The 22103-nt window shown below is 36.9% G+C and overlaps 1 protein-coding gene across 1 annotated transcript in view; it reads right to left on the minus strand.

The window, feature by feature from the left end:
* The window catches only part of LOC132159718 (contactin-associated protein-like 5), a 72329-nt gene that overhangs the window by 32332 nt on the left and 17894 nt on the right, over nucleotides 1-22103 (minus strand). Inside the window, exons 4-10 of the mRNA XM_059569304.1 lie at nucleotides 21556-21703; nucleotides 18260-18463; nucleotides 14721-14905; nucleotides 13679-13822; nucleotides 10166-10430; nucleotides 8631-8774; nucleotides 7658-7829 (exon numbers count right to left, since the gene is read on the minus strand). Of these exons, the coding sequence (XP_059425287.1) occupies nucleotides 7658-7829; nucleotides 8631-8774; nucleotides 10166-10430; nucleotides 13679-13822; nucleotides 14721-14905; nucleotides 18260-18463; nucleotides 21556-21703 (1262 nt within the window). The remainder of the gene's footprint in view (nucleotides 1-7657; nucleotides 7830-8630; nucleotides 8775-10165; nucleotides 10431-13678; nucleotides 13823-14720; nucleotides 14906-18259; nucleotides 18464-21555; nucleotides 21704-22103) is intronic.

The raw sequence follows: 22103 nt of genomic DNA on the forward strand, positions 1-22103 counted from the left end.
CGTAAGTATATTTTATATTAAATTGTATCTTTTGGCAGTTTGAGTTGTGGCAAGCTACAAGTCTCCCTTGAAAACATCTTGACGTATATCCCAATGGTAACGCTTAATTTTCAACTCAAAATTAAAGTAACCTTATTAACATCAAAGTCCATTATATTATTACGTTAACTATTGGCAGGATTTTAGAAACGCTGTATTACTTACATCAGTAGTCCAAAACAATGACGTCTTTTAGACGCGTAACATTACAATGACATTATATAATTTTAAATGAACCAATAATTCATGCACAATAAGTGTCATGAGGGAAGGGAGGACAGGAATAACAACCGCCTCGCTGCACTGGCTCCAAGATTGCAAACGTCTCTGAAACTCAGCAGAGGTCGATCTACACCAGTACCGGCTGATCTAAGCGCTAACCAATGAACAATGCAGGATGAAACCTGACTGTTAAACCCTGAAATGTGTTTGAATACATTTTAATTGTGTCTTTTCTGCAAGATTAAGCACAAGAGTACAAAGGCCAATATTTTGGGGATTGGGGGGTGGGTTCTGGTGCTTGGTACAGAAAGGTTAAAAGGAGCAAAATCGAAGAGGCCACGGATGGTAACTTAAAGGATATCTAAAGTGCTGTGGTGCAAATCATCATTCAGCCAGAGCAAGTGTGATTAAAGATTACCATCACTCTATCATTCTCATTTCATTCTCTGCTTACTTCTGCTATACATCGCATGAAGAGCAAGGCATAGTAGGTAGCATCACTCCTTTCGATCACTAAGGATGGCTACATATATTCACCCACAAACCAGTTCCTCCCCACAGGTACTATTCAGGGCAATGGGAGGGGGGTTGTTGGCAGGAGCTGTGGTGTCTTGGTCCAGTGGCCGTTGTCCAAATCTCTATTGATCTGTCTTGACGTATCAAAAAAATGTAGTCAGCTGGCGAGGACAGGGACTTCGGGCCTAGCCATAGGTTAGACTGGGTGGTAAAGAGACAACAAAAGTGGTGGAAAACAAAAAAAACAGGAGATGGCTAGCTATAGCTAGAGATAGGGAGAAAGTGACGTTAGTCTAGGTCAACACAAATGATTTAGGATGGTGATCAAAGGCCATCAGAGAGGAATGTACCTTTTCGAGACTTTCTAACTTATTCTAGAGGACAGCCAAAACCAAAAAATGGCCTCGCTTATCTTCATTTACTCCGGCTGATAGGCTTTACTGAAGCGAAAAACAGGCACATCTTCTACAGCCTTGGTACCCAACAAGCTTCATGTGGCTCTTAATGATGTTGCATCTCGAAGGCTCATTTGTCCCTCAAATGATTCTTTATGTTTTTGTCCTTGGCTTGGCTAGACAGTCATAAGTCAACAGCGTTCAGGATCGTTGCAAGATGACGTGCCCCTACTCTCAGTGCTGCTTACCAACCAATCAAAATTAACCAACCTATTACAATAATACTTTGAGTCTAACCTTTAAAAATTAGCAACATCCATCACTATGACATAAGAGAAGATGGCAACGTTGTTGGAAAACGCATAAAAATCAATAAGAGTCAATATGGATAACTTGCACACATTACATCAGTTTTACGTAGTGGTCATATTTAACGTTGTTTGGCAAACTGTCGAGGGAGAAATTAAGTCTTTACAATAGAAATCAGGAATTTTCTGTGAGGGCAAAACATTTCCTCATATTTAAGTTCCACGCAAATTCCAGTTTAAGTTGGCAAGCTGCTTTAAAAGTGACTTCTGTGTGAGCTGTACTGTGAGACAATAGAGAAATTACCTTTCTTGCCAACAAATATTTGGAAAAGTTTGTTATTGTGACCACAGTGTTTGTAGAAATCAGTGGGAAGTGGCAAGTATCCTACCTCTCGCAACATTCCCATGGCTTCTCTTACAGAACAACCCATTTTCTGTAGCAAGTTCTAAATATAACTTTCATCAAAATGACTATGTCAGGGCAAATGCATAGAAGACGCTGTCAAGGCAGTCAATTTACAAAGTGATGAGCTGTTTCAACACTGGAGCAGTTCAGTGTATTGAGGTATCTTCTCCAATAACTTTCATTCAAACTCAACTACCCTGTCTGCCTGTCGAGATTACACTCCTGTTACACCATTTTGAGTTAACCTTGAATGCTTCCCTTGCGGGAAAGGCTCAGACGATGTGCCCCTACTCTGGATGCTGTTGATTGACTGATCGGGAATCACCATCACTACAATATGCACCTACTCTGGATGCTGCTCACACAAACATCAGAATTATAGGATTAGTTCACTTCCAGAATAAAAATGTCCTGACAATTTACTCACCCACATGTCATCCGAGATGTTCATGTCTGTATTTCTTCAGTCAAAATTAAAAAAACATTCCAGGATTTTTCTTCAACAGGTACCAACGAGTTGAAGGTCCAAATTGCAACTTCAAAGCAGCTTCAAAGGGTTTTACATGATCCCAGCTAAGAAATAAAAGTCTTATCTAGGTATACACTGATGTATCAGATGATTTTTCCACAATTTACAACCATCGGAATATTGGCTATATAAGGGAAAAGGCTGATATAACAAACCAGTGGTTTATTAATTAACTGTGTGGAGTTGTATGATCATCAACATACAGCAAATTACACAAAACACTTATAACAACTAACATTAAGCAAATATATACAGATCTCAGGCCTTTTCAGGGGGTGCTTCATAAACTGACAAACTTTCAATCCAAAGAACTGCATGCTTTCATTACCCATATAGCTCTGTAGACTAGAAAACACGTAAAAATAAGAGTCCTGGCTTAGGGAAGGAGATTTCATACATATTTAAATTTACAAAAAATATAAAAAATATATACAAAACAAATTAGGAGATTAATCATAATAAAGTCTGTTACAATAAAGAAGGATTAGTATGTATTTAATTTATACATTGAAGTGATATTTTACATTTGTTTACTTTATTTCTGTACCTTGAAACTGTTAAACTTACCTAAAAAGCACTGTTTATTTAATATGTATCTTTGTTCTGTTGTATATATGAAGGCCTGCTGAAAGTTAAATTGATCCAATTCATGTTCATTAGAAATTATTTGATGATTCAGCAATACAATTGCTAGTATCATTTAATGCAGGTGTTTTTGAACTTTGAACTAAACATGCCAAAATTTCAAATAAGAGAGGAAGTGACAAATATCAGTATCGGAATCGGCCAATAAGTGTTTGTTAAAACTGGCATCGGCCCCAAAAAAATCCCATCAGTGCATCCCTAGTCTTATCAAGTGAAACTATTGGTCATTTTTGGTAGATTTTGAAGTTGGAGGTAAAAAAAAAACAGATTGAGTTTGGTATTACTTCATATGGCTCATATATACTTCATTGTCTTTATTTTGATTATTAAAATCTCATTTGATTGTCCGCTGGTTCCACGTTTCCTTCTTCCAGATGATTAGGAAGGTTTTTATCATTACAATATATATTACAGAAATTATGTTTTGATTTATGTTTTTGATTATTGAGCAGCAGGTTTAGGCTCACTTAAGTGACTGCACTTAATATAATTAAGAAGAATTCAGTTATTTATTTTAATTATTTAGCCTGATATGTTTACTGTTCCAAAATTTTCTGTTTCTTAAAAATAAAATGTGTTGTTTTCAGTGGGGAAAAAAAGTTGTTCTTTACACAGACATTTTAAAATAACATATTTAAGAGCTGTAATCGCAATACCGTGATACTATGAAACCGGTTATCATACCGTCAGAATTTCATACCGGTCCATGTAACCATCACCCTGGTGTGCCCATATTCTGGTCACTTCTCAACAAGCCATCAATCATTTTGGGTATTTCACTCTTAGGTGTCAAAAAGTTGTCAGTAACAACTAGGATTTAGTTAGCTAGTCACTTCTGAGCACGGTTCTGACCATATTCTGAGCACTCAACAAACTTTTATGTCAGTCAGTATAAGGGAATATGTACTCTTACAATCTAAAAGGTCAGAACTTGATTTGAACCTTAAATATAAATGTTTCACAACATATGCTGTAATTCAACAGCTGCTACCGTGAAGGCCAAGTTGGTTTCTTGTGAACAATTAAACTTGTCACAACACAATTTTGGCCTGTTTTATTTCTGAGTTGATGGTTGGTCAAAAGAGCATTTCAAATTTAGTTTGACAAGGGCACATCAGTCTGAGTGGGTCATGGACGCATGCCTGGAACTGCATTTTCCCCCTGGAATGTTCACAGCATGTTGGCAGAGCTAAAATCACAATTCATCTCCACGCCGGCCCTGCCAACAGTCATTTGCCCAGGTGGCAGGTCTGAGCATTTTCTTGGATGAAGAATGTGGCGTACATTGCCAGAAAGACCTGCACAGACGAGATTGAAAGCAGAGAATTTATGATCTCACCCCCTTTCTCCTTTTCCCTGGCTAGCATTCCCTGTCAGTAATGCTCTTTTCCAAACCTGGCTATCCCTTTTTTGTCCCCTAACTATCTTTCTCTTTGTCTAATGCTCTAACTTAACCTGACTAGCTAGATGGCTTTCTATTTTTGACTGTGTCTAATGCTCTTATCCTAATTTAACTAGCTTTTTTTTTACTCTTTCCTTCCTTCTTCCATGCATCCACCTATCAGACTTTCTTGCATACTTCCGTTTGTCCTTTCTTCCATCCTTCCACAGGCGTGCCATAAAGCAGAGAGGAGATGGAAGCATGATCGTCTGACTGTCTCTTGAGATTATTAAAAAGTGTCTGGTTAAGTTTCAGAGCGCTGCTAAGTCATCTAGATCAAAACATTTTTCACAACTGATTACTGCACACTGTCATAGACCTAGGATTTTATTCTCCATGATAAATTCAGTAATTAATCCAAATTCAGTTTTCTAAGGAGCTGTCAGCAGGGCTCTGTGAGAGATTTTTGACATTTTTTATTGATAAAGTCAGTGCCATTCGTTTATCTTTTACTTCACATCTCTCAGACCTCTCTTTGAACTAGCCTGCTGGTCCATTTTTATTTTGTCATTTTCAACATGTCTCTTTTATTGAACTCTCTGATCTCATTAACAAAATGAAGCCTACTAACTCCTCACTGGATGTTGTTCCCTCTGAGATCATAAAAGCAGCCTTTCTAGTAATTTGCCCCAGTGTCCAAATGTTAATTAACTCATCTTTGGACACTGGTGTGGTTCCGAACTGATTTAAGTATGTGGTTGTTCAGCCTTTGCTTAAGAAGCAAGGTTTGAATGAAAGTTGCTTTAACAATTTTTGGCCAGTCTCAAAGTTATAATTTTTGTCAAAGATTTTAGAAAAAGTTGTGCAATTACAGTTGATCACATTCTTTTTATTAGAACCTTTTCAATCTAGTTTCACTGTTTATCACAGTATGGAGTCTGCAGTGTTCAATGATATTTATTTGCAGTTGATGCTGGTAAAAATGCGGAATTGATTCTAGTTGATCTTACAGCCACCTTAATGTTCTCATTTGCCGTTTAGAGCATCTGATCGGTATCAGGGACATAGCTTTACGATGGTTCAACTCATATCTCAAAGAAAGGTCTTTTTCTGTAGAGCTTTTTCTGTCAATTATTAGTGGAGTACCTCAGGGCTCTATTCTGGGACCGCTTATTTTTTACTTATATATGCGCCCTCTGGGGGATATTATCAGGAAAGCAAAATGTTTCTTTTCATTTATATGCTGATGATACACAGTAGTACCTCCCGCTGAAAGCTTTTGATTCCATTCAACGATTGCTGGAATGTATCTCATATATATATATATCTGAGATACATTCCAGCAAACTGAAATAATATAAATAATGGTTATCAAATAACTTTCTCCAACTCAATGAAAACAAAACATAAATTATTGTTTTTGGTCCCCAAAGAATTTGAATTGATATCATTAAGGAACTGGTCAATTATTTCCCCTCCATTTCCTCCTCCAGTTGGTACAAAATGCAGTTGCAATGCTGCTGACTGTTGCAAAGAAATATGACCATGTCACTCCAATTTTAGCTTTGCTTCACTGGCTTCCGGTCCATTTTAGAGTTCAGTTAAGATTCTGTTGTTTGTTTTTAAAGCTCTTAACAATCAAGCTCCTTCTTATCTTAACAATCTTTTATCCCTTTGTCATCTACCAGACTTTTAAGATCCACTGACAGGGCTCTTTTATCTGTCCCTTGTTCCCGTTTGAAAACTAAGGGTGACCAAGCCTTTTCAGTCACTGCCCCCCATCTGTGGAACCAATTGCCTCTAGACTGCTGCCTTACACCTTCCATTACCATTTTTAAATTGAGATTGAAAACGTATCTTTTTCACCTTAGCATTTTGATTCCACTTCATTGTTGTTTTATTGTCTGAGTTGTTTGGTTCTTTTCTGTGTTTATTTTTCTCATTTAATTTTATTTAAAATTTTTAATCACTTTGGATAGCTTTACTATGTTTAAATATGCTATATAAAGTACAGATTATTTTACTTTCTGAGTATATTCTAGTTTATTAGTCTTTTCTTTCTTTCTTTCTTTCTTTCTTTCTTTCTTTCTTTCTTTCTTTCTTTCCATCCTTCCCTATTTTACCAATTTATCCATTATTTCCTCTTTTCTTCCACCCATCTTTTCTTTCCTCCTTCCATCATTCAGTAAATTAGTCTTTATTTCCTTCTCTTTTATTTTTCTGTCATTTTTTTAACAATTCATCAGTCCATTACTTTTCTTTTAAACACCATTTCATAATTCTTTCCTTCATCAATTTATCATTGATATTTCCTAATTTCACTCTTCCTTTATTTTTCCATCCCTCCATCCTTTGGTACTTTAGCTTTTCTTTATTTCTTTCTTTCTCTTGGTATAATGCTCTTACCATAACTTGAATGGCTCCCCCACCATCCAAACGCTCTTATCCTCACCTGCCTAGCATTCTCTCTCTTTGTCTGCCATTCTGCCTCATATTTATTCCTCCCTGTTTATCCTCTGCTTGTATGTGCGCAATAAAGTAGACAATGGAAAACAGGCCAGGATGCTAAGGGATAGAGGATAATGGAGGAACTGTCTCATCTGCTCATTCCCTCTATTCATTTAAATCTGTCATTATTCGCTCACAGTGCAAGCAACAGTGTAGAATACTTTGGTGTCATCTGCACAGTGAGAACACACGTGTGCAGAACAGCAAGGCATTGCCCAACAACACCTTCAAATAGTACTTTAAAAGCAGTTTTCCCTTTTAAACTCTGATCTCAGGTTTCCCAGCTTGCTAATTACTTCAATTATTATTAATTTTTTTTTCACTTTGTTAAACACCGAAAAAATGTGTTACAAAGGTTCTGTCCTTGTGTGATGCTGCAGCTTTAAACTTTGCCCATGGCTTTTGCACTCACGCAGAATATACTATCGTTAAACAAACTGTATGAGGTTAGATTTTTACTCACATAAACATCACATTAACCATCAATCCTCTAGGGCGAGGTGTGAAACATTTTCACACATTTGAAGTTTCAGGCAAAAAAGGTGAATCCTAATTAGCCTGCAAATCACTGGCATGGTTACACCACTACGTTGTTTTGAAACTGTGCTTGTTAGTGTTGCTCATTATCTCGCAATGAGTGAATTGCAATCATTTGTTTAAAAAACTACTTGTCATTAGCATTTCAAACAGAATGACTAATAGACATACCTGTCACGAATGCCACAGATGTCAAACTGGAGCTTGCTGTAGTTTCCCAGCAGGCCTTGCTGCACCAGGTAGAAGTTGATTGGCTGGTTGTTAATGATAACAGAGCGCATGCAGCCTTGATAGGCCAGTGTCGGATTCCGGCAACCCTGATTGGTTAATACTGATGGGCAACCTGTATAAAAATATTTACAACAAAAATAATAGATGATAAATTGTGGCAGTGTAACCAGGGTCATTGTAGTTTCCTAAAACTAAAACCACAAAAACAAGTGCAGTAACTGTAAAAGAAAAAATATAAAAACTTATGAAAAACTAAAAACTCATTTTAGCTCCTTGCCGAGGAAACATTTTACATGTTAATTTAGTTTAACTTGATGTACTAAAAGAAGAAGCTAAAACTGAAATACAAATGATCAAAAACTACATAGACATAATAAAACACACAAATCTAAATTACATAAGTTATAATAAATGCTATTTAACTAAACTTAAAACAAAACAATGAAATCTAAAATATAACAAAATATACAAATAAAATCTAATTCAAAATACTAATAAAAAACTATACAATTATCTCTGATACTAAAATACTGAAACTGATCCTAAAGTAACTGTGTGTAAAGAAACGTCTGTAAACAGAATCATATAAATAAAAAAAAACAATGAAGTTAAAAATAAAGCTTTATTTTTTTTAATGAATATTATCTCTCAATGTCAAATATTTTATTGGTCCTAAAATACTGTAGTCTTCAGTTTTGCATAATATCATTTCATTTTCATTTCTTTTCACTTTCGGCTGAAATGTGTGTGTATTCTTCATAATTAAGCGTCCAGTAATCCATGATAAAGTTCGCATGATAAAGAACCTCAAGAAGTGGATTTTCTAATTACAACCCACACAATTTGGTTGTATGTATCAATGCTTTTAACTGTAAAACTAAAGCCATAGTTTGTTTATGCACTAGCACCCTACCTCCAATTAGCACGCTCCTCCCAGGCTGTGCGATGTCCTTCAGCTGCATGGTGGACGGTGGCTTGTCGTCCACCGAGAGGGAAACCTGGAAACCTCCCGCGCTAATGGTCACCGTGTGCCATTGGCCGTCACTCAGAGCCTGACCTGGCAGAGGCAGACACGGAGCGATGTTACGCCTCAAATGCTGCGCATTAATCAGGGCGAATGATTGACAGATCTGGGGTTTGTGCGCTGGAGCTCAACGAGTTAATCTGCATATGTCAGCCCGGCAGAGAATCCACTATTTCCCTTGAGAGGGACGTGCAGAGATTTCAGTTTGCCGTCTGCGATGGCAGCCTGCCAGGCAGCCGCATCCAAAATTCAGTCGACATACAGGTGTGTCTGCCAAAGAGTGTTTTACAACTAAAAATCCTGTTTGAATTCTCGGTAAACGCTTTTAGGGTGAACGTACGCATGTGGGATGGGATTTTGTTCACGTTGTGTATGGCGGAGACGCAAATATGAAGACAAGCGCATAACCTTGTATATTGACCCTTGGAGGGTCTTCCCTTTCACATCTGTTGTTCTTAATTTAAGCTAATTATAATTAGACTGAAGGGGTGTTTATATCAACAGCAGTTTACAGCGACAAAACAACCAGTAGCCTATATTTTCACTGAGTTGGCATATTTGAGACAAAATACTACTAGTAATAGCTACTACAATTGTTCTTATAATAATTATAACAATAACTATTTTATTGTTATTAACACAAGTATAATTATTAATGTTATAGCTATTGTTATAAGCAACTCTTTTAAAAAGATTGTAAATTTTATTATTAATATTATTTAAAATAATTCTAATAATAGTTAGTTTATGTATTATAATAATGATGATGATAATAATAATGATAACATGTTTTTTTTCTCATACAGGTGTCTCTTGCCAAATAGTTTGAGCCGTTGATAACTTTATATTGTGTTGTGGTGGTTAGCTCCGCCTACAATGAAATCTCATTGGTCCAAAATCCAACATCACAAAACTGTATAATAAACAAGAGACATGCTCTGATTTGCTGCAACTGTATCGAGTTATGCAGCATTTTCTTTTTACTTATAGAAAAAAATAATAATACTGTGTGACATGATCAGGAAAGTAGTATGCCTAAAATACACCTTTTCGAATATTTTGATTATGTATATTAATAGGGAATGGATAAATAAATATATTAGTAAAAATATAATTATAAATATAATTTGTTTTATCTTTTTAAAAGAATGTTTCTGATGATGATGATTACTAAGTGTGTTGGAGACTAATCTTTTGTTTATTTCTTTTATAATAATAATAAAAATAATGCTTATTATTATAAAAATAATTTTAATAATAATCTAATAACATTTATTATTATTATTATTATTTGAATTACAACACTATTTAGTGTTTTCTGGTCGAGGAGATAAAGATTTGGGCTGACAAGCAGAAGGTTGTAGGTTCAAACCCCACAATATTAAAACTTCAGAAAGACACACATGTACACTAGTACATCTCACCGATGACTATATCAGAGCTTTGCAATGCTGATCTGTGGTGTGTGAGTCTAAGCTGGCCATGAACGAGAAGCAAAAGCAGTCTCTCCGACTCCCGCCTCAGCCAGGCCGACAGTAGCATCCCTTCCCGGTTCCACGTTCGGAACTGGAACGTCACTGACAGCGTTTCAGTGGCAGCATCCAACGGAAGTGACAGGAAACTGCTGCTGGAGCTCAAGAAGGTGGCGGATACCAGTTGAGGCTCTGAGCAGGTAAAAGTCACGTTCCCCTGAAACAACAGGTTGTGGGAGGGTTAAAATAGAGTACTAGAGTAAAAAATAAATAAAATGTGTTTATATATATATATATATATGTATATGTATATATATATATATATATATATGTATATGTATATGTATATGTATATATATATGTATATGTATATATATATATATATATATATATATATATATTTATATATGTATATATGTATATGTATATATATATGTATGTATATATATATATGTATGTATATATATATGTACGTATATATATATATATATATATATATACATGTATATATATATATATATATATATATATATATATATATATATATACATGTATATATATACATGTGTATATATATATATACATGTATATATATGTATGTATATATATATGTATATATATATATATACATGTATATATATGTATATGTATATATATATATATATATATGTATATGTATATATATATGTATATGTATATGTATATGTATATGTATATATATATATATATGTATATGTATATATATATATATATATATATATATATATATATCTCAGGAGATGGGTATGTAGAAGTATTTTTGGTGTAGTAAATATTTCAGTGTTTGCTCAATAACAAACAATTTTCCCTCAATCTAAACACAAATGCATGCAAAAACATGTTCTTTTCCTTCTTTGGCAGTTTTTGCCCGCAGGCAGGCAGACTGAGCGACATGGGAATAAACAGTAAGTCATGTGTCAGGACTTCGAAGACTGCAGGTCTCAATGGAAACAGAATAGAGGTCTGTTTTTAAACCAACAGTTTAATGTTACTGGACTACATAGTGGACAATCCATTGATCCGTCTTTCTGTGTGGTCTCAGACAGCAAGCCACAACAGGACTGCTCCAGACTGTCAGCCTATCGCATGGTGAACCGCTAGAGGAAAAATAATGTGTTTGGATTCTTTAAGTAAGGAGGTAATGGCGAGCTAGCTAAACACAATCCAATAAAACCCCAAACACCACAGAAACAATACAGCCTGCGATGACACACTTTACTTAGTCTAGAAGGAAATACAACTGATTAAAGCCAACAGGAAACAACATTTGCATTACTTGTTTACTTCTGTAAAAAAACAAAAAAAACAAATGTATAATTAATTAATCACAGCAGCTGGGTTATTCGGTTATTAGGCTGCTATTACTTTAAGAGCTACCACTGCTGAACCTGAAGCTCCTCGTCACCTGTATCTTTTCTGCACTTGTTTGACTAGATAAATATAAGCAGTTCTTGTCAAGACAAAAAAAGATAGAAGCAGGAGTTGTGAGTGGGTTGGCTGACCCTAGCTCCGCCCCTGCATGAATTACATGAAATATTTTTTAATGCGTCAAACTGAAAGAAATCACAGGAGTTAACAGCATGATTTTGACAGCACTAATTCAAATGCAATATATCAGAGATTAAAAAATTGTCTTAGACTTTTTGACCCTAGTAATCCCAGACACAGTGTATCCCACATATGCTCTGAAGCCCCACTATGATCACTCTAGTCACTCAAGAGACACCATGCCTCATTGCCTGGCTCTAATTGGGCTCCAAAGGCCCCTTAGGAGTCTGTATATTTGCCTAGCTGAAAACTTACTGCATAATTGAGAGAGCGAGAGCGAAGGTGTCCGCTGTGAAAATCTCAGAGGGTGGCACAGACTAAGTGGGACTCGGTCCTCTCCGTCATTAGTACCAGAGTCCCGCTGAACTCCCTCCCGGTCCATTAAAGGATGCAATATCCAGCATGTGGGCCAGATTAATGGCTGCAGTGATTAGCTGTGCTCTGGTGTAGTCCACTGCACTGATGTGACATGATATGACAGCCGACGACAAGCCATTACACGTAATCACAGTGGGGAAATGGCCGCTAACAATACGAGACCATAAGAATGGCAACTCGCAAAAGTTGCTTGATTTAGAGGAGTGTGATTCCTCAAGCCTCAGAACTGGAAAATTGGGAACAGTAAAGCAGGACGGTGGATTTATATTTGGGTACGGTATCATATACAATTCTGTCATTATGTCCAAATATTCCTAATAAAACAGCTGCTTAAAAAAAGAGTGCATCTATCTATCAATGTTCTATATCCATCTCTATCTATTTAGTTCTTTTTTCAATGTCCATCTATATCCTTCTAGTTCTCTAACCATCTTTATCAATCTAGTTCCATATCTTTATATATATATATATATATATACATACTTCTATATTCATCGTTTATACATCCATCCATCCATCTATATTCATCTAGGCATCCATTTCATCCACCTACCCACTCATCCATCCATCCATCCACTTCTTAATCAATATGCATCAAGGACTCCATCCATCGTCTCTTAGTCTACAAGGCCATAAACCTTCAAATTGCAAATAAATCAACCATAAAAACAAACCGCTGGTGACTTATTACTTTAATCTACAATTAAAATGGTATATTTATGGTTAATATCTCAATACAACCAAAACAATAGGAAATAATATGGACATATGAACATCACACTAGTGGTGTAGTCAGATGAGCAGAAACATGTCATTAGTCAAAGCCATCCCTCTCATTAAAACCGCTCCTTCATTTCAAAATGACTGTAATTTAGTCCCCAGACCTTCAGTGAGGTACGATTTTATGAGATATTCATGAGCGGATCATTTATGAGGTGTAATCTAAGGCCAGAGCAGCTCTTGGAGACTGATTGCCTTCCTTTTAAAATATATTTTAATGACAAGGCTCTCAGCGCTGTGGGAATAATGCGGACAAAACCACAATTCATTCTCTTAAAAAGCTCCCTTGTGGTGCCATAGTATACTGGCAACGGCTCCAAAAATTCCAAATGGCTCCATTTCTCTCCCTGCTGACCCATCCCACAGAGAACTAAACTAGCCGCTAAAATGCATCTCTGGGTAAATGCAGGTGAAGACTAATGAGAATGAAAATATAAATCAATATCTTTACAAACACTGTTTGTGCACAAACTACCAATAGTCATCACAATCCACAGACTTGGCTTTAGAAAGTTCTGGCACCTTTCCATGCTGGTGCTATTAGGGGAAAAATCACTAAATACTCTGGTCAAGAACCATCCATTATGGATAGGATGGGACTGCTAATTCATCAAGACCTGTGGAAATTGTTATTTTTTATGGCTTTTTCATGGCCTTGACAACAACAATAACAAATGTATGAGATGATCGTCAATAAATGGACAAGATAAACGTTCTCACCACACTGTAGATTTGAGGTTTGCGTCGTTTGGCTAAGTCTATGATGTTGACTCCGTTGTAGTAGAGGTTCTCCATACATCCATGGAAGTTTTTCCGCAGGAACGTGCCTGGTTTTCCAGGAAGTGGGATTCCTCCAAAGCTGAGCTTTGTGAAATGAATGGGAAAACAGCAGCGATGGAGAGGTTTTACAACATGGTGGGAAATGTGTCCAATCATTAGTCAAGTGATTCGTCGCTTTAGGTATTATGCTCTTTACAAATATCAATATCAAATATCACCATGTTTCCACTCTTATAGGCCAACTTGTTACAGGTAGACTTGGTCCAATTTGTAGCCTTTTTTGCACTCTTTTTGGGTTGAAATAAAATAAAATAAAACATTATTACTACAACCAGCAAAGCGTATTTCATAAAATTCTCTTTGAAATGCAACAAATATAAACAAACTGTATTCTTCTTGTTCTTATTATTATTACATATACTTGCATAATGTACTTAATACATTTCTTAATAATAATTAATATATTTTACATACATTTTACTACCATATTTCATTAATGCTCTTAAAAATGCAACATATAAACAATATAAACAACACAAATAGACACCGCATTTACAGTACAATTAAGTTAAAAGGAGATCAAAAAGAACAGAACTCACTTAATTGTTAACTGTCTAAAATTATTTAATTTTAATTAATAATAAATACTTACGTGTAATAAACATTAATTAAATATAAAGTAATACATTAAATATATTATATTTATTATAAATTGACTTAAAAAAAAGAAAGAAAAAAACATTGTCCAGGATGACACATCAAATCTGTTTTCCTAGAAAAGACTGTAATTTTATAATAATTTCTGATATTTTCATATCTGCTTGAAGTTTCGTGTCCACAAACCTAACAGCAGTGAACTAGAAGCTGCAAAACTTGTGGTCTAATAAAAACTACTGTTAAGGATCTCTATATCGCGCTGCTAAAATACTGCGCAAAACAATTAAGAAATAAAACAATGTAAAGTAAACAAAATCCTTCTCACCTCATAATCAACCTCTAGCGAATCATCCAGCCCACCAGTCCTCACGTGTTTGGTTAGTCTGTCCACAGTGAAGTTGATCTGTTTGTTAAACCGCTCAATCAGGACGGAGTGCCAGTGCTGGTCGTCCAGAAGACTTCCCAGAAACACAGAGACATGGACACTGCTAGGGTGCGTCTTAGCATCATCTTGAGAGAAAACGAGAAATGAAGTATTAAATAAATAATATTTTAGTGTCATTGTTTATGTTTTACCTTGGTATATCTATTTTTACCAAGGTGCACATGAATACCATTTATATCATGCTACTAAATGAAGCCAAATTAAAATGTTGTCAGAAGCAAAGATTTTATCAGTTGCTAATTTTACAGCATCTTTATAAAGGGCAGCCTTAGAAAGAAAATTATCAAACGGTCTCTTTTTCAGCACATTCTCAAAACGAGCCATAAATAGCTTAGGAAAGGTGTGCCTTGTGCTGTCTCCTCTGTTTGATCCTTCTGAACTTCCTGGAAAGGAACCTGCTGTATTGATGATAAAAGAACAGAAAGAACAGTCTATCTTGACAAAGTGGGAGAAGCCTGTAAGGAACATGTTCAGCTCATATTTCACCATACAATCAAAAGAAAGAAGTATTAAATTATATTTTGCATAAAGAAAAATAAGCTTATTTTTAGCACCATTAATACTCGTTGAATTGTCACTGTCACGCAACTGCCACTGCGCTGGTGCGAGGAGACGTAGGAGATTTCAAACATATAATATTTTAATAACATCCAAAGGAAACAAGTAAGCACACGTAGCAAAGGATGACATGAAAAGTTCCAGACCAGGGAGAACAGAACGGGCTAGAACTCAAATAGGGAAGATAACGATGGGCAGACAGGTGATGAGGACAACTAATAACAAGAAACAGGTGATTACTAATAATGGGAAAAGAAACTGGAAGGAGCAAATAAGAACAAACAGGAACTACACAGCAACACACATGTAACAGATATTGCCCCCCTCCCGGAAGGCGCGTCCCGCACCATAACTACACAATCAGGGAAGAGAGGTGGGCGCCCTGGATCAGGAAGTTCAGGGGCCATGACGGAGCAGGCAGTTCGGGGGACTGAGGACACCATTGCGGATCATTCGTGGCATTAGCCAGTTCGACCACAGGTATTTGCCCTTCCCCCCAAAAAAATATTGGGGAAAATTAAGCATCCTGGGGAATGCTCTGGAGGAGGGGGCACTTGAGGGCGATCTGGAGGTACAGTACAGGGCTGACTACCCCGGGAGAATCAGGAGACGGAGTAGGGCTAGACGGGACCAGCGGAAATGAAGGATAACATTCAGGAGATGATTCCGGGGAGAGGACAGGAACAGAGAACTCCGGAGGCACCATTATGTCCAGAATTGCAGAGTCAGTGGCGGCCAGTGGGCCTGAGTTCCAGTGAGCTGGCTCTGGATCGGGGCCGGATCCTCTCCAGACACTGGAGGAACCCGTCCACGGGGCGATGGTAATTAGCCCCGATCCAGTACAGCGAGTTGAGCGTGGTGTCATCTAATGCCGTACTTGCGCCGATCCCGAAGAACTCCCACACATACTTCCTGAACGGGAGATCCAAGCAATCTAGGGTGGCGAACCGAGCTGCAAACTCCCATTTCCACGGGACTAACACAAGGGAAAACAACAAAAAAACATCTCAATATGGAAATAAAATGGTGAGAAGGGACGCCGTTTACTTTTTGTGGGTCTGGAATTCTGTCACACAAGTGACAGAAGTGAAAGAGATGTAGGAAATTTCAAACATAAACTTTTAATAACATTCAAAGGAAACAGGAAAACACACGTAGCAAAGGATGACATAAACAATTCCAGAGCAGGGAGAACAGAACGGGCTCGAACTCAAATAGGGCAGATAACGATGGGAAGACAGGTGATGAGGACAACTAATAACAAAGGCTGCGTTTACACTTGGCATTAACATGCGACCTTTATCTGGATGTTGTCCACATACACATTGAAAAGACAAATGAAAAGGCACTTCTGATTGGAATGTTATCCGATCAGTGTGACCTGGTCCAGAGGAAGTTGAGAGAGCATTTTGATCAGATCTCAGTGTAAACACAATCAAGTCTGCATTCGCAAGTGGACATCAAACAAAACCCCTTCCCCGACCCCCTCTCTCGCAAACTGTCCAAAGAGAGACGGAGAACACCTGTGTTGAGCGCTAGTTAAACTCCTACACTTATCTTTGATTTGTAAAATGTCCTGCGACTGAAAATGCTTTTCAAAAGAAAACCCACCACTTCAGGTTGACTTAGCACTGGGCCATTGTCTGCAGACGTGGAAGTGTAAACGCATCATGTTCTGATTGACTGGTGATCTGATCTGCTTGATCGGAACACGGTGATCGCATGTTAATGCCAAGTGTAAACACAGCAAAGGAACAGGTGATTACTAATAATGGGAAAAATAACTGGAAGGAGCAAATAAGGACAGACAGGAACTAAAACTAGAACACACATGTGACGGTCACATTAATTGCATATCAATTAAGCACATTTTTTCATAAAGGAGAAACACCAAATTATTGGTAAGAAAAAAAAATATGAATTATATGTCTCATCTCTTTAAGTAATTAAATCCTTTTCTGATTTTGGAGCAAATTATAAAACAGACACATTATAGTGAGATTTACCCATGAAGGATACAATATACATCATCTGAAATTAGCTTTGAGAGTTTTTTGTGGCACTCCGATACAGGATGAATGCAAATGTAAAAGAAAACATCGTCCTGATAAACAGCATCAACATCATCTCAGTTCGGTATACTTAGCAATCAGAGCTCGCCGCCGCTCTTAGCGTAACATGCAACTTATTCCATCCGAGTGCTGGTGCTAATTGAACACGAGGCTTGGAAAGCGCTTAGACTCTACATTAGATCGCTCTTTGTGACAGCTCGATACACTTTTATGTGATTACCCTGCAGATTTGGCGGTCTTAATCAAATCTTTGTTTCACAACTGCCTCTCATATGATTACGGTAAGATGCTACGATTGTGCCTGTGAACATTTCCTCTTGCTACAGTGAAAGAGCTCTACAAAACCCAAAGATGCGGAATAACCTAAACACATTGCTTTGAATTTCTCCAAAATGGGTGTTTTGTGGCTTTTAATTCACATATGTTAAATCTGAGGATAATTTGCATGCTAGTGTACTGAAATGTTACTTTGTGCAATTTGCATACTATCTCTTATGAGTGAAAACACAGATATAGTCCCTGGACACACAAAAGCAAAATTATTCGCAAACTTGAGATGTGCTCCTAAAGATCATATCATCATAAAAAGCTATAAAATAATGAAAATAAAATATTTCCAAGTTAAAAAAAATAAATAATTTGCACAATAGTTGCAAAGGAAAAAAAACAACAACACTTTTCTGAATTAGCCCGCCCTGTGGCAATGCTGAGAATGCATTACAAATATATGCCACAATTCTGAATATGAAAATGCATGAAATTAAGAGGCTATAGAGTGCTCTCACTCACCCAGATTGATATGCAGGGCCAGTCGGCCCTTTTGCAGTTCTAGGGTGATGTAATCGCCTCTTTGTCCCTCTCCATGCACAAGGACCCCATCCGCAAGCTGGCTCTTAAACCGTAGAGAGATGACGTCTTTCACAGTGCTGGTGGACTTCTGATTAAACCGGTACAACAAAGAGCTCCTGCCGTTGAAGTCTGCAACATCCGACTCTGAGAAATGGTAGGGAAAAGAGAATTCATCATGGTCATAAATACTAAGCAAGATATTATTAAAATATATACATAAACATTTATTGATAAATTGTACAATATATATATATATTTCTAATCAGTGTTTGCTTTTACATTCTTTAGAAACACAAAACAAATAAAAACTAAAAAAATCAAAGTAAAACAAAGTACAAAGTGAAAAAGAATAAAAATAAAATAAAACAAAGCACAGCAAAACAAAAAATAACACCATAACTAAAACAAAGCAATTAAAAGAAAAGGAAAATAAAACAATAGCAAATTAATAATAATAATAATAATCAAACAAAAGCAAACACACACACAAATAAAACAAAACAGCACAATGACAACACAACTATAACAACAACAACAAAGTGAAGTTTAAATAAAATAGCCCTTGAGCTCTAGTAAAACACTATCAAAATACAAAAGAAGATAAGAATAACCAGAATGATAAACAATAAGACCTGTCTTGAGAGATAGGGTCAGTTTATTTGATCTTATTACCTTCTTAAAAACGTTGGCCAGAATTTAAAGAAATATGAAGCCTGTCTTAAAGCAACCCTTCAGAACAAATTCTACCCTGGGCTGTAAAAGGCAGAAATGTGGATTTTGACCCGGGCTCAGAGTTCAGACATTACATTTTTGCTCTCTTTCTCCATCTCTCTCCTCACCGGATGCTGGAGTGCGAGAGACTGAAGCTAACTAGCCGTGACAAGCAAAGCCTCGCAAAGAGCTTGGAGCCGTCTGCTGAATATAGAACTAACACAGAGGGTCCAAGAACATCAGCAAGTGCAATGAGGCTGAGTTAGATAAAGGGGGTAGATCAGACGAGAATGTGTTTGGTTTTCGTTTTTTGCACGAGTTGACGTCTTGATGGAGGAGCAATGTGTGTCAAGATGAAATGATAAGGAAATATAGCTTTATCTCAACGTCTTTCAATCAGAGAGGCACAACAATAATCACCAAATAACCATAGAAGTTATATAAATGATGATCTTGAGAACTGAGAGGATAGAAAGAGAAGAAGTTGAAATTACTGCAGGTTTTTTTTTTTTATGGGGTTAATGCATATTGTATAATCCTTCCTGAGGGAAGTTCAAACTCGCGACTGCATCTGAGCTCTCCCAGAAGGTTAGCTAAACATAACACACGGTGGATTCACATCATGATTGAATAATTTATTATTTTGGATTGTAGATGGCAAAATAAACATAATTTATATACTCTGCATATAAGAAGAAGAAGTTTTATTTATAAAATGCCTTTCCATAACCTAAGGTCAGTTTAACATAGTGCTATATGAGACATTTACACACCCATTCACAGTGTACATACACAAAAGGCCACATATACTGTAGCCACATATCTTACAATCTTAAAATTCAATGCAATCATTCAGTACAGAAAATGTGGGTGAAAAATGTGTGTATTCTGTGTGGGCCAGCTTATTGCTTAAGAGACACACAAAGTTGTCCACAAACTCAGAATTAGACCTCACTTTATCTGTGGGTCTCTTGGTGGCATCAACACAGCGGTGCTCCAGTGTGAATTAATGACTGTACAGGGACAAACATACAGACTTATGCTCTTGCTACACACTCCCTATTTCAGACATACACACACAAACAGTTTATACCACGAAGCCACGGCCTTAAATTGCAGTTAGCAGCAGAGGCGCTTGACAGATTTAAAACTAATTGACTTCAGGAGCATATCAGCAGTGCATGAATAAGGCCAACGCACCACAGAGGACGTCCAGTTTATCCCACAGAAGACAAATATGAAATACGTAGAGGGAGACCATGTGCTATACTGAACATGTGCATTCACTTTCTGTTTCTCTCTTTTTTAAGACTCAGACCTGTTTGAATTCACTTTACCCTCTGTTAGACGCCATGTTTGTCCTCTGTATTTCTTCCCTGGAGTTCGGTTAGCAGACATGTTCATATGTCCTTTGTGCTAACATTGAGCGCTGCTGTGTGAAGCCATTGTATGTTTGGCGCATACTAGTGCAGGGCTAATTATAAACGTAATTACCAAGCACTAATTCACTCCTTGATTCATTTGCGGCTCTTTTGGAATGCAAGCGTGCTAACGCTGATGCTAACCTGCCAGCGGTCTGACTTTGAGAAAGCACTAGCGTCTCTGTTATCAAACCCTATTACTGAAATACTGTGTGGTCAGCACCCAATTATCATGTTTGATCAACACAGTAAACCGAATCGCCCCCATCGGTGTCACATTCCGCCCTATCTCACAAAATTAACGTTTAGAGAATAAACATGGCGGTGATAGGTCGGCGAGTTGAGCTTTGAATTGACAATTGGTCTTGCTAGTGCACAGACTGCAAATACAAAGCACCTGAGGAGAGGCTGAGAGAAAGGAACAAGGTGGGAGTAGGGGAAGGAAAAGAAAGTAAACAAGCACTAGCAAGACTGCATTATAAATATTTCAAGCGCAAGGCGTGTGGCCCTGGCTACCCTTGAGGTAACCGATTGATTGTTACTCTGCACTTTGATACCCAGGGAAGGCAGGTCTAAACCAACTCAACCCGACTGCAGGAAAAAAACATTACAGTGAACCAGACTAGCTGAACTTTTGAAACCAAAGCTTTCTTCCCTCAAGCTATATCAGTACGATTGTATGTGCAATTTACATGTTTTCAAACAGCAGTTCATATTTTTAAGTTTGCTGTGTCTATCAAACAACACTAAATACAAGATTACAAAGACCAATGCATTAACAGCCTTGAATTCAAATTAAAATGCTTATTTTACTAAATTTGAGCACTGAGCATTTGTCTTGTTGTCAACAGAACGTTAGAATTGCAATGCATTCCATATTGTGGAATACATCCGAGTAAAATGCAAGCTTTTTAGGTGATTTTAAATAAATAAATAAACAAACAAAAAATAAAAAAAAATTAACATGAGCACAGATTAATCATTCACAATAAAATCAGTAAGACGCTTTCAGAAAATTGACAGAATGAATTTCCACTTTATCCCAGCTTTAATTCTGAATACATAAAGCACAAATTACATACAAAATGTACATTCAGTACTTACTGTATGCACAGCCATAGAGCTCCACTCTGAGCCCCATCCATCCCCCGGGACTCCAGTCCACCGGCAAGAACCGCAGAAATCGTGTTCTTATGGAGTGTGAGAGCTTGTGGTGAACAGTCCCATCTGAATTTGTATTTCCAGGGAAAGTCTACAGAAATAAATAAAAATTGTTAGTTTGCCCAACAGTAACTTGTCCAAGATCTGGCCTTAGTTTATACACTTCACGTGTTAATAAATCAATATAACATTCAAAATCGGCATAAAACATTAATTTCAACAGGGAATTTATGTGATGAGGAATTTTACATGAGTCAAATTTTTTGCTAATGTGACCACTCCTTAATGCTAATGTGTTACTGCTCTCCAACATTAACTGTATTAACATCTTGTGAGTTAAGATTTTGTAAACTTTGAGACATTTTTAAATGTATTCAGTGTCTAAAGTGCACTTGTTAGCTTTGTGCGTTGTTGGCACTCCTGTGTTAATGTTTGGCTAGTTAGCATGTGCTTCCTCATTCTATTTCAAATGATATAGAAGTTACTGGGAA

This window comes from Carassius carassius, chromosome 16 (genome assembly GCF_963082965.1).
Source record: "Carassius carassius chromosome 16, fCarCar2.1, whole genome shotgun sequence".
Lineage (NCBI taxonomy): Eukaryota > Metazoa > Chordata > Actinopteri > Cypriniformes > Cyprinidae > Carassius > Carassius carassius.